The 12,454-nt window shown below is 41.2% G+C and overlaps 1 protein-coding gene across 8 annotated transcripts in view; it reads right to left on the reverse strand.

The window, feature by feature from the left end:
* Positions 1-12,454, reverse strand: part of Hectd4 (HECT domain containing E3 ubiquitin protein ligase 4) — a 133,876-nt gene that overhangs the window by 69,822 nt on the left and 51,600 nt on the right. For 5 of the 8 annotated variants that reach the window (XM_005403195.2, XM_005403191.2, XM_013503686.1 and 2 more), the window contains exons 21-32: positions 10,569-10,715; positions 9,394-9,498; positions 8,143-8,306; positions 7,252-7,485; positions 5,877-6,069; positions 5,460-5,564; positions 4,938-5,026; positions 4,395-4,570; positions 1,717-1,852; positions 1,493-1,634; positions 1,224-1,390; positions 170-316 (exon numbers count right to left, since the gene is read on the reverse strand). In XM_005403195.2, the coding sequence (XP_005403252.1) occupies positions 170-316; positions 1,224-1,390; positions 1,493-1,634; positions 1,717-1,852; positions 4,395-4,570; positions 4,938-5,026; positions 5,460-5,564; positions 5,877-6,069; positions 7,252-7,485; positions 8,143-8,306; positions 9,394-9,498; positions 10,569-10,715 (1,805 nt within the window). The remainder of the gene's footprint in view (positions 1-169; positions 317-1,223; positions 1,391-1,492; positions 1,635-1,716; positions 1,853-4,394; positions 4,571-4,937; positions 5,027-5,459; positions 5,565-5,876; positions 6,070-7,251; positions 7,486-8,142; positions 8,307-9,393; positions 9,499-10,568; positions 10,716-12,454) is intronic. The other 3 variants (XM_013503689.1, XM_013503687.1, XM_005403193.2) reach the window with 1 other exon arrangement.

A 12,454-nucleotide genomic window follows, 5' to 3' on the forward strand; every position in this document is an offset into this window, starting at 1 on the left:
GTGGCAAAGCGCCTGCCTGGCAAGTGCAAGGTCGTGAGTTCGGTTCCCGGTACTGGAGAAAAACCAAAAAAAAAAAAAAAAAACTTTAACAACAAAAAAAATACTTTTACATTTAGAAAGTTGTAGCCATCTCTACTGTTGTATAAGTTACATATGATAACGGGTTTACCTGGTATAAGGTATGGTACACAAGAGTCCGATGCTATTTGCACAAGCGATTGGATAACGAGCACACAGAGACACGACAGAGGTCATGGTTTCCCCAAAGGCTTCCTGGACCTGCTCCACCATCCCTCCGCAGGTAAGTTCTTCAATCCTGTGGAACAAACCAAGGCGCAACTGTGCTGAAATGTCAAGAACGACTGTAACTAGGGCAGAAGACTTCTTCAGAGAACCCAGAGCTTCTAGATGAATTTGTACTGAAGGGATCTTGGAGACCATCAGGCTTAATGTTTCATAACCTATAAGACCACAGGAGACCACTGGGCAGGTTTCTAGGTGTGCCTCAAACATGATGGTGCACACTCAAGAAAACCCTCGGCAATCCTGCCTTAGGGAAACAGAGTTCTCTACTGCAGAATTTTTCAGAACCATTTCTTTTTCAATGGTGGCACTGGGGATTGAGCCTCACCCATGCTAGGCAAGTGCTCTACCATGGAGCCACCTCTCCAGCTCTTTTTGCGTTAAGGTCTTGCTCAATTGCCTTGAAGTCATGGTTCTCTGGTTTCAACCTCCTGGTAGATGGTTTTATACGCTATGCCACTGTGCCTGGCTTTTCCAGGGCTTTTTTCTTTTCTTTTTTTTTTTTGAGACAAGGTCTCACTAGCTCAGGTTGGCCTCAAACTTGCAGAGATTCTCCTGCCTCTGCCTCCCAGGTGCTGGGATTATAAGTGTGCACCACCACAGGTGGCTCAGAGCTTTTAATAAAGTTATATGTACAAAGAGAATTAAATAGCTGCTTATTCACTTATGATTGGTACAATAAACTCTCAAGGAACAGGGAACAGGGTGAAATTTAGAAAAGAAAGCTAGGTTAAGAAACTTTTATACTGCCATATATATTGCAATTTTTGTAAAATTACATACCATATTTACATATAAAAACAAAGTATTTTAGGGAAAACACAGCAAATACCACACTGCTATGTGGCCCCAAGAATAATCTGTGGAATGGCTTTTGCCCAATCTAGAGACGACAGCGTGAACTACAGGAAACAACTGACCTGGGTCCTCCCTGAAGGACCATTGTCACGGGCCCCACAAGATGCGTCACTCCTCCGACTCGCACAGCGGCCGTCAGTAATTCCCGCATGTGCACCAGGGCCTGCTTGCGAGTGTTTCCCCGCCGCCACCTTGTCTGTGCAGCCAAAAGAAAGCTGCTGCTGGACACCTGCAATGCAGGGGGAAGGAAGCTGCTGACTCCTGCTCACTGTCACAAGACCCTCCCTGCTATCAGATGCCATCCATCTGCAGTCTGCACAGTGTCACGTACAGCTTGGTCAGGGTTGGTGCCAATGAAAGCAAACAGTTGCCCCAGCAGGACGCTGTAGGTGGGCTTGTCCCTGCTGTCCTCAATGGCCAGTGACTGCAGGAGTGTAAAGGAGCTGCTGCGGTGGCTGGTCACATGACGACGCCTACAGGGAAAATAAAAGAGTTTGTTTTGAGGAATGCATTCAGCTGGACGCGGGAATCCAATCCTGGCCATTAGCCATTTACCTCTGATTTGCTCTAGTAAATTCCAAATCTTCATTACCAATCATTTCCAGGTCAGAAGGAGCCGACATGCTGCGAAGAAAAACAGGCTGTCGGACAGCATGAGATATCACCTTTGTTTCAGAAGCTGATTTACAAGCTGGAATACAAAGCAATAAAAAGGTTAACATTTCTGCTATCCAATTTGTAAGGAGTTACTGAAATAATTAAATGTAACACAGAACTACCAAGGAGAGTTTATCTTTGTTTTTTGTTTTGAGACAGGGTCTTGCTATGCAGTTCAGGCTGGCCTTGAGCTCACTTCGTAGCCCAGGCTGGTTATCTTTGCTTTCTAATGGAGTTCAGGTACTCATCTAGCTACGACAGCACACTGATGAGTTTTACGATAATTTTAAAATTTAAAGACAGGTTTAATTTAATTATGTGGTCTAGGCTGGCCTGGAGCATGCTATACAGTCTAGGCTGGCCTTGAACTCATGATCCTCTTACCTTAGCTTCCAAGTGCTGGGACAGTAGGCAGGTGCAACCACACCTAGCTATTTCAGTTTTTTTAAACCAAAATATTAGGTTAAAAATTACTTTAGCTTGAACAATTACAATCTTTTTATTAAACTTAGTTTCCCAAAGAAAAGCTGAAAATTTTACAGCTATCAATGTTCATTTCAACATAAACACTCTAAAAAACAAGAGAGGACACAGAAAATAATTTCTAGAAGCACAATTTTTTTTTTTTTTTTTTTGAGACAGGGTCTCACTATGAAGTTCAGGTTGGCCTTGAACTCACTATGTAGCCCAGGCTGGCTTTCAACTCACAGCGATCCTCCTGCCTCAGCCTCCTCCCAAGTGCTGGGATCACAGGTGTACACCACCACGCTCAGCAGGAAGCACAAAATTTTTAATTCAAATAAACCCAGATATATTTTTATTTCAGAAATGGCTTCTGGCTCCCCTCAATTTTGTATGTATTTAGCTTCCTTCTTGCCAGTTGGTGAGAATTCCATTTTGGTTATTACTGGAGGGAGTAAGTACAACACTTGAGCTAGAATGTGACTGGCCCTTCCTATTAGATATATACAGGGTAACAAAAATACACAGTGAATGTTTAGATTTTAAAAATATATTACAGTGAAAGACATATTGCCATTAATCCTTAAGATACTCTCTCCCTTAGCAGGGTTTGGTGGAGCACACCTATAATTCCAGCACTCAGGAGGCTGAGGCAGGGGAATCACTAAGAGTTCAAGACCAGCCTGAGCTACCTAGTGAGACCCTGTCTCAAAAACCCAAAAAACCAAAACCAAAACAAAACATACTCTCCTTCAAACACAATTAACCCATGTTTTTGCTCCTCTTTTTTTAATTTTTTCTTTTGTATTTCCATAAATTTTTAAATTTTTATTAGTACATGTTTGCAGTACATAATGATTATAATCATTGTGATATATATATATATGTATATATCTCAAATCTTAGTTCTTTTTTACTTTCCTTCTCTTGTTTCCTTTTTCACTCCCTCCATCTCATTGTTGCCACTTTCTGAGACACTACTGGAAGTCATCTTTCATGGGTGTCTTCACAAGGAGTGATCAAAAATATGGTGAATGTGGCTGCCAGGTGTCATATGATAACGGTAGGCTCATAAAAACATTATGGTGTGTCCTCATCCACACTATTCAGCAGGCCTGGCATTGTGCCACTGCTGGCTCTTCCCCAAGTCAAAATTTTCAATGCGTTCAGAACTTTTAGGCAGCCACGAGAGCATAAAGAAATACATCAAACAGAACTTTCACAACAGTTTCAGAAAGCAGCAAACATGATGGGGTAAGTGTGTTCAAAGTGAGAAAGGTTAATGACAATGTGTCTTTTACTGTAATAATTTTTTAAACATTCACTGTATTTTTCAATCATACCTCATACTCCTTAACCATATCAAGGAGAATAGTTGTTTTATAAAAAAGGATACTTAAATAGAAGACAGAATGAAAGTAAAGGTCAGCTAGGAAAAAAACATTGATGCCAGGCATGGTCCACACTTGTAATTATAGCACTCAGAGGGTGAGGAAGGAGGATCACTGAGTTCAAGGCCCGTCTGAACTACATAGTGAGATCCTGTCTCAAAAACAAAACAGCAAAAAAACTAGCAACAGAAAAAGGAAGAAAAAAAATTGAGAAAGTGGAAAAGTCATTTTGTACCTGTCTGAACAGAGTTAGTATAAATGTAAAACTCATATGTAATCTTTGAAAATGTTGCTGTCTCTTCATCAATTTTTTTTTTTTTGGGTACTGGCAATCGAACTCAGGACCTTGCACTTGCCAGGCAGGCGCTTATGCCACTGAGCTGTATCTCCAGCCCTGTCTCTCAGATATTACTGTTTCATCATTGCTGAGATCAAGAGCCCTTTGGTGTGGGGGTGCCACCTGTAACCCAGCACTTCCAGAGGCTGAGACAGGAAGATCACAAATTTGAACCTAGGATGGGAAATTTACCAAGACACTGTCTCAAAATAAAAAAATTTAAAACTTAAAAAAAATGTTTTAAGGAAGAAGGGACCCTCAGGAAGTAAGTGCAAAGGCCCTGAGTTCAACACCCACTACCACAAAAAATAGTAATGAAAAGGAGCTAATTCTTACTTTATGAACAGAGTCACATGAGAAGCCTTGAAGGGCTATTGGAGCAGTACCTGGTGTCTCTGCTGGGGTCCCTGAGATGCTCCTGGTGAGGCCCGACTGGGCTGCAATGGTCACATGCAGCAGCAGCTCTGCTCGGTTCATAAGACTCTTCACTAGTGTTTTTGTTTTAGCCAGTGGGTGTGAGGGTTTCTGAATAAGAGAATTCACCTCTTGTAGGAACTTCTCCCTATAAAAAAAGACTGATACGTATTGAAGCGTTCTACAGCCTACCAAAAACAAATTTTTTAAAATAGCAAAGGACAGGAAAAGACAGAGGGAAAATTAAGCAAAAGTAACCTAATAAATATTGCTTACCTGCCGCAGCCACTCTAGGGGAGCAGAGTTACAAACTCTGGCTGCTCCTAATCCCTTTTTCTGTTTCAGATGCCTATGCTATCCTTTGAAGGTTCAAATCAAAACTGCCAGCTTATGCATTCTAACTCTAAAAGATCTGATGACTCTACAACATTAAAAAAAATCTATCAAGACCTTTCACAATGTGTTTTTAGCATTAGGGTGATTTATTTGCCTTATCAATGATTAACATCACTAACCTCAGTGATAGGACCATGTTTTCAAGATCATTTCCATCAAAGGAGACTTCCTTCATTGAACACAGAAGTTCTAGTTCTTTCATTTTGTTCTAAAGAAGGAAAAATCAAGAAAAGATGGTATACAGGATGCGCAACAACCAAGCTTTACTGTACATTTGTTAAAGGGAATAGAAAATGTCAGGAAACAAACACCACCCATTTGGTCCACACTTCTATGCTTTAAGCACATTTCTAAGTTATTTGATATTTCAATTATTTAAAATGGCATGGGCTACTTTCAGGGGATTTCTTTGAGGTTTATATTTCTGCCTTTTTTTTTTCCCATATCAAGGCTTGAAAGCAAAACTTAAGAACAATTATAATATCTTTAGACTGTTAATGAAAGTTTAAAAAAACAATTACTTGGATATCGCCATGTTGGTTTCAGGAAGTGACATCATGCGCACACACAGCATGCACACGCCGTGGACCTTTGCTTTCTAAGTGGCAATGCCCCGGTGGGGAATCATACGCTTTACTCACCTCATTGAAATGGTAATCATAGAAGAAAGGCATGTTGTTTTCCAGTTTTCCCTGCATGGCATCCTCAACCTCACTCTGCCACTTCTGTTCCAGTTCTGCAACACTCTGAGGGAGACATGAAGATAAAACCGTGGGTAAACACAGACAAAATGAAAGCAATAACAACCCATATTTTCTTTTTTTTTTTTTTGGTTTTTCTCCGGTACCGGGAACCGAACTCACGACCTTGCGCTTGCCAGGCAGGCGCTTTTGCCGCTGAGCTAAATCCCCAGCCCCTAAAACCCATATTTTCAGAAATTTATTTTGTAACAGTAGTTAGAAACATTTACATTATGCGTTAAACTTCTTTAACTTTCTAGGAGAGAGACTGTTTGCGGCAGTTACAAGATAAATGTCAATGTTTTAGCTTTCAATTACCTGCAGCTGTCTCTCCATGGCATTGAGTTTCTTAAAGGTCTCGCCCATAATTTTACACAACAAGTCATACTCCTCAGCATGTTCTTCTTGATACTGGAAATTTATTAGGGACTGCAGTGCATCCACCAAGTTCAAGTGCTTAATAACACAGGATACCACCATTTCTTCCATCACATCTGGCTGAATCACTTCTCTATGATTACAGTGGAAACTAGTTAGACATATGTCTTGCTCTGAACTTACCTGAACTATATTCTACAGGTTGAAGAATGCAGGCTTTAATTTATATATTAAACATTTACCACGCCTCATTTATTACAATAGAGTAAGAGATATGAACATTAAGGTATCACTACAGGTGTTCTATGTTGCCCAACAAGTTAGTGTGTTAACTGATAAAACTAACACTGGCTTGGTAAAGCTGAACACCAAAGTTAAAGATATTTCATTTAGTATTTAGTATGATTTGTGTATTTTGAGCGAGAGTCCTATCAGGGCTGGAATAGGTCTAAGGCCAAAAAAGATCTTCAGCACTATTTATCTATGAATTAATTCATATAGTATTAAGGCTTATGGCACTTAGTGTGTATAGATGTTTGACTGAGAATAATGGTGTTTTCTGTCCTTTTTTTGTATCAAGAATCACTCGCCAGGCAGGTGCTTGTGCCACTGACCTATATCCCTAGCACTCTGTATTTCCTTCATCTAAAATTCTATCTACTCTCTAAATTTTTCTCTCTAAATTGGCCAATCTTGTCTGAGAAGGCAGGACAAAGGCCTATAGAACAGACTTTAAACAAGAATATTACAAACACATTTGTATGCTACAAGACTTAATATTTGCTATTTCTATAGGAATCAAAAATAAAGACATGTCTCTACACTCTGGAATCAAAGTACAGGCTGAGTATTAGTAGAAGGTCAAACTACCTGAGAAAAACCAAGACCCTGTCAAACTTTAGCACGTATCCGAACCACACAGGATACTTGTGAAGACCCAGCTAACTGGGTCCCATCCTCACAGTTCCTGATACCATAGGTGTGAAATATATAGGACGCAAGCTCTAACCAGGTCCCAGGTGTACTAATGCTGGTGATTGGAGAATCACACTTTGGAAACCACAAGCTGAAATGCTACCTGATGGGCTCTCCAGAGCATTTGGTTCTCATTCATTAAATATAAAATTTTAATTTAATTTTTTGCAGTGCTAGGAATCAAACGCATGGCCTTTCACAGGCGGGGACCCCAGCACCAAGTAAGCCTACCACTGAACTTTCTAGGAGAGGGTCACTTGCTAGGTCACAAGAACAAATACAGCTCTTCATTGTCTAAACAACTTTTCTCACTGGGAAAAGTAAAATGTTAGCTACATACTTTATGCTTGGTCTAAATTGAGGTCTAGCACGCCCAGAAATTTCCCTGAGCTTTATCATGATCCCTGGAGGCAGCCTGATCCGGGGCAGGTCGAAATAGTTTCCAACAGGAGGCACAAGCACGTCTGAGGGGTAGGTGAACTCTCTGTCTTCCTCTATGGTCAGAGGCAGCGGAGAGGGACTCGGAGTAAGTGCAGGAGAGATGACACCATTGGCCTCCACCTGCCACTGGCACCTGGACAGACAGAAAAAAGGCTCTTCACTCCCTCACAGAGGTGTTATCAACACGTACCAGCTCCCCATGATAAATGTAACCATTATGTACCGCAAACATGAATTAATAAAAATAAAAATGAAGATTACTGGAAAGGTACTTGTTGTTTGCCAGTACAACAAACATTACGAAGGATCATGTGATGTGTTCCCAGTATGTATTCATTACACCTTTTTCCAGAAGTTAAAGAAAAATGAACATGTAAGAACATATTGTATGCTTTGGGAATCTATCTCAATGTTTTAGTATGAAAACTTTTTAACATACACAGAAGTGGAAAGAATTACATGATTAATATCTGCATACCTACTGCCTGGACTCCATGAAAAACATTTTGTTACATACTTGCTTATCACAAACTACCAATCCGTTTGGGGACCCTTCAATTTCACTGTACAATATTTGGGTTGGAGGAAAGCTTATGCAGTTCAGAAATGTAAATTAAGGGTCAAAAAGCACTATGGTGTCATTTTCATCTTATTTCTCAGCTCCAATGACACCGGTGAGATGATCAGGCAGTGGGCACAGTTAGCTTGGAAATGTACCAACAGTAGTTTTCCACAGAAAGTCCTTTCTTCTTTGTGCACAAAACAAAGTCAATTTGAACCTTTTTGTTACCTTTGTAAAAGTTTGGACCGCAATAGCTCCTGACAGGTTTCTTCTTCTTTGGTAATTTCTGGTCCATTGTACAGGATTCTTAACATGGAACAAGCTAACACAGACAGACCTAAAGCCAGGTCTACCAGAAAGGGCAGGCCTCCTGAGACGTCCTCCGAGGACTCCTACAATGCAGACAGGGGCAAACCACACTGGTCAGCGGACCCTGGCAGAGGGCTGCCACCTGTGCCACACCACACTGCACTGTGCCCACCATGAGGCTTGCACAGCAGCACTGTGCCTTTGCTATGGGACACAGGTACAGCACCCAACATCATGAGTAGGTGGTGGCACTGGAATGACCACTGAGTGAGGTCCCAACACAAATTCTGGAGAGAGAATAGCTGGTCAGATTCTGTGTTAGAAACAGCAGGAATCACATGCAAGAAGCCTGGACTCTTTGGGTAGCTTCCTCTCTGCTGAGCCTCTCCAACTACAAATCACTGCTTCTTTTTGCTGCCTCTATTCTGTACTCAAAATATGATACTGTCAATGTCTACACCGAATTTATTCAAGAAATAGTTAAGTGCCCTCTGCGTACCAGCCATTATTCTTTATCAGAGGACAAAATGAAGATCCCTATGGAGCTAGGACAGATTCCCACTCTATAGCTTGGCGAACCTTAAGCAGCCTCTAAGTCTAAAATACCTTTCTAAAATCCAGCATTTAGAGGGGCTAGCAGAATTCCTACTACTCTTAAAACCCAGAATTCATTGTTTCTTTCTTCCTCTTCTTCTTCTTTTTTTTTTTTTTTTTCCTTCTTCTAGGAGATAGGGTCTCACTATGTAGCCCAGGCTGGCCTTGAATTCATGGCATTCTTCTGCCCCAGCCTTCCCAAGTGTACCACCGTGCCTGGCTCTCAAGTGCTTTTTATTTTTGTTTTTTGAGACAGGACTCTTGCTTACTTCTATTGAGTGTTTGAATCTTCTTTGCCCTATAGGTAGATGCTGAAGTCAGGTCACTTCTCCAAGCCTGGAAGACAGAGTCCCTAATAATGGATTATTCCTATGCAGCTAAACTGATTTTAGGCCACAGCTCACTTTATGCCATAAAACCACTATTAACTGTAAGTAGTTTACTACTGCCAGATAGAAGAGATGGAAGAAAGAGTGGCTCATATTCTGCCCTGTTTACAAGGCAAATATGATGTATGTAACCAAGGCACAGAGTAAAAAGTACATTTTGCCCACAGCAGTGGTTATATGCAAGTACCTGAGCGCGAACTGTGCAAGCAAAGCCCCACATAGCTTTATCAGGAGTGTTGTGTTCACGGCCACTTCTCATTTCAAAGGAGAAGGTGACTGTATCTCCTTCCACCTTAAATTTAAGGGGGGAAAATGCACTTTAAAAACAAGACATGCAACTTCTGAAAGAGCAATGAATTTTAGAGATGTACTTTCAAAAGGCTCATAGCAATGTCTCACTCCTTTTTTTACTTGCTTTTTGATTCACATTCCATCCCCTCTCACTTAAGACACTAACCTTTTGGTCCCTCCTAGCTAGATAGCCTTTGGACTGAGGCATCTGTGAAAGGGGCTCAATTGCCCGACACCAGCACCCAAGTAAAGATTAATCAAATCTTAAGCATAATTTCTAATAAATGTCTCATCCCTCTACTCTTTCTGCCCTCCCCTAGCTCTTCCCATGTCACTTGTGTCAACAGGCAAATGCCCAGCACACCTGAAGAGCACTGTGCCAGACCTCTAGCGTTTCCAAACCAGCTCCATGAGTACGTAACAAACTGCAGCGAATCAGAGAACAGGTAAGAGAATGATGATTCAGACTTGGACCCATTCCGACTATATCTGGAGGTAACTAGCTATCCATGGCTGAATTACAGAAAGTGAGTGACATATGTTAAATTAAGGCCCAGGAAGCCGATTTGGGAGCCATTTTTAGGTCTGACGGGCAATTGAGCTCATTTTCATTTCCTCCGCAGATACTAGCAAGTAATTAGAGGGCCCAGATCACAAAGCAGCCCTAATTGTATCAGTTTGGGAATGGGTCATTAATTGTCTCCAAAGGCCCAAATTCCTTTGGAAACAGTAACTCAGCACTTAAACAGCAATGGCCTGCGGGTTTAGGCTGTCATCAAGGAGTCTAGAGAAGGAGTGAGCTGGAAGAACTAGCAGCTCCTCCATCCAGAATGACCTGTGGAAGAAAGCCCGACTCTCGAGTGGACATGGGTCTGATGTCCTATGAGTGAAGGCAGTGCCATTCTGAATGGAAGAGGTCATTCTGAACAGACAGGCCAGTAAGTGGCTTCACTTCAATAAAAGCCCCGTGGCCTGTGTTCTCTGGGATTATGGTGAGTACAGTACACAGCGCCACGAGGAATGTAAGTTCACTTTTCTGTTCTAGAAAGTGATCGCGACTGGATACCATACCTTCACCAAGTCCTTCGGCCAGCCAGTTCCTAAGACACTACGGCTGCCATATCCCAGAGTGTTGCCTCCATATTCAGCAACCTTCCTACTGTTTGTGTTAGGCCCCGCGTATATCACCAACTTCAAAACAGAAAATAGACTGTTAGACTGTAAAAGAAAAACAAAAACAACATCTACAAATAAAAAGGCTGCAAAAAATATTGGTTTAAAAATACATATATAACCAGGCACTGGTATCATTATAATCTAACTAATATTTCTTGATTTTCTTAAGTACAATTGATACTAGTTTGGAGGCAATCAGCTGTTGGTATTTACAGGACAGCCACAGAGAAATAACAATGATTAAAATAAGAAATATACTTTTCATATTATCAGGCTTTAATTGGCTTGAGGACCTCACATTAAAATAGTTATACCTAGATATGTACACACATTTTTCAAACAGTTAATACTAATCAATAACATATAACTCATTAATAGTAGAGTCTGACCCCTTAAGACCTCCCCAAAATTAATAAATTAAGCAAATACAGATGGAAAGATGGCTATATCCAACACAACAACAAAATAAATGCACCAAAAAAAATTCAGTGAATAAATACAGATTTATAAAAATGCAACAAATTGAAAATAAGCCATATATATTTAGAATATCGCTTAATGGCATAAAAAAACACACATTTGGGCAAGAAAGGGGGCTGCTCCTTCTTGGGTCAGTTTTCATGTATCAATACTTTTCTTCCATAAAGGCTACACACTTGTATCCCGTCAACTGAGTTTCTAATACAGAGGAGAAACATTGGTAGCTCACTTGGCATTGAAATACTTCAAAGGAAAAACAAAGTTCTGGCTTCTGTAAATACCAAGCCCTATCTCCTCTAGTATGCTCTGACCGCCTCACACTGCATCTAAGTTTGCATCTAAACGCTGTGTCCCCGGTCCTAGATGCTTAGTGTTTCATGATTTCTTACCCTTTTTGACCTTTTGCTGACACCAGCCAGGGATCACTGGAAAAATAAATGCACTTTTATCCATGCAGTGAACCTCTCTGCTCTTTATCATTACCACTAATGTCTACTGCAGGTGTAAGTTAGCACATATCAGAAGATGGAAATTATTTAAAGGAGAAACAAAACTGCACCAACTAAAAGGGCAACTTCTTCCCCTTACTTTACGTAGTCACTCCACTTGAACCTAGGGAATGGGGCAGCTAGTGCTGTAAGCCATGAAGCAGGACAGACTGATGCTGAGGAATGCTTTTTTTTTGGTATCGAGAATCAAACTCAGGACCTTGCACTTGCCAGGCAGGTGCTGTGCCACTGAGCTATATCCCAGGTCCAAGGAGTGCATTTTTGGGGGATTTTTTTTTATTTGTTTGTTTTTTTCCTGGTACCGGGAATCAAACTCACGACCTCGCGTTTGCCAGGCAGGCACTGCGCCGCTGAGCTAAATCCCCAACCCCTTAAGGAATGCATTTTTTTTTTTTTTTTGGTTTTTCTCCGGTACCGGGAACCGAACTCACGACCTTGCGCTTGCCAGGCAGGCGCTTTTGCCGCTGAGCTAAATCCCCAGCCCCAAGGAATGCATTTTTAAAGGCCCACGAAAGACCATCTTCTAGATTTCCTGTCTTCAGCTATGATGAACTGAGGGGACAAGTCTTAATCCTCCAGACATCTGGGACTCTTGACTATCATCAAAGACAATGGGGAAGAAGATTCTACAATTTCACCACCTCATGGCTGGTTTAGTTAAGAAGTTCTTTATTTTTACCCTAAAAACTTCCCCTGATGAGATTTAAAACCATTTGCCCTTACTCAAGTCCACAGGGGACAGAGATGACTCAGAGCTAACAAGCTACATAAAGAGAGGATGTACAGTGCTAT

Source organism: Chinchilla lanigera, unplaced genomic scaffold (assembly GCF_000276665.1).
Source record: "Chinchilla lanigera isolate Chin_1 unplaced genomic scaffold, ChiLan1.0 scaffold00081, whole genome shotgun sequence".
NCBI lineage: Eukaryota > Metazoa > Chordata > Mammalia > Rodentia > Chinchillidae > Chinchilla > Chinchilla lanigera.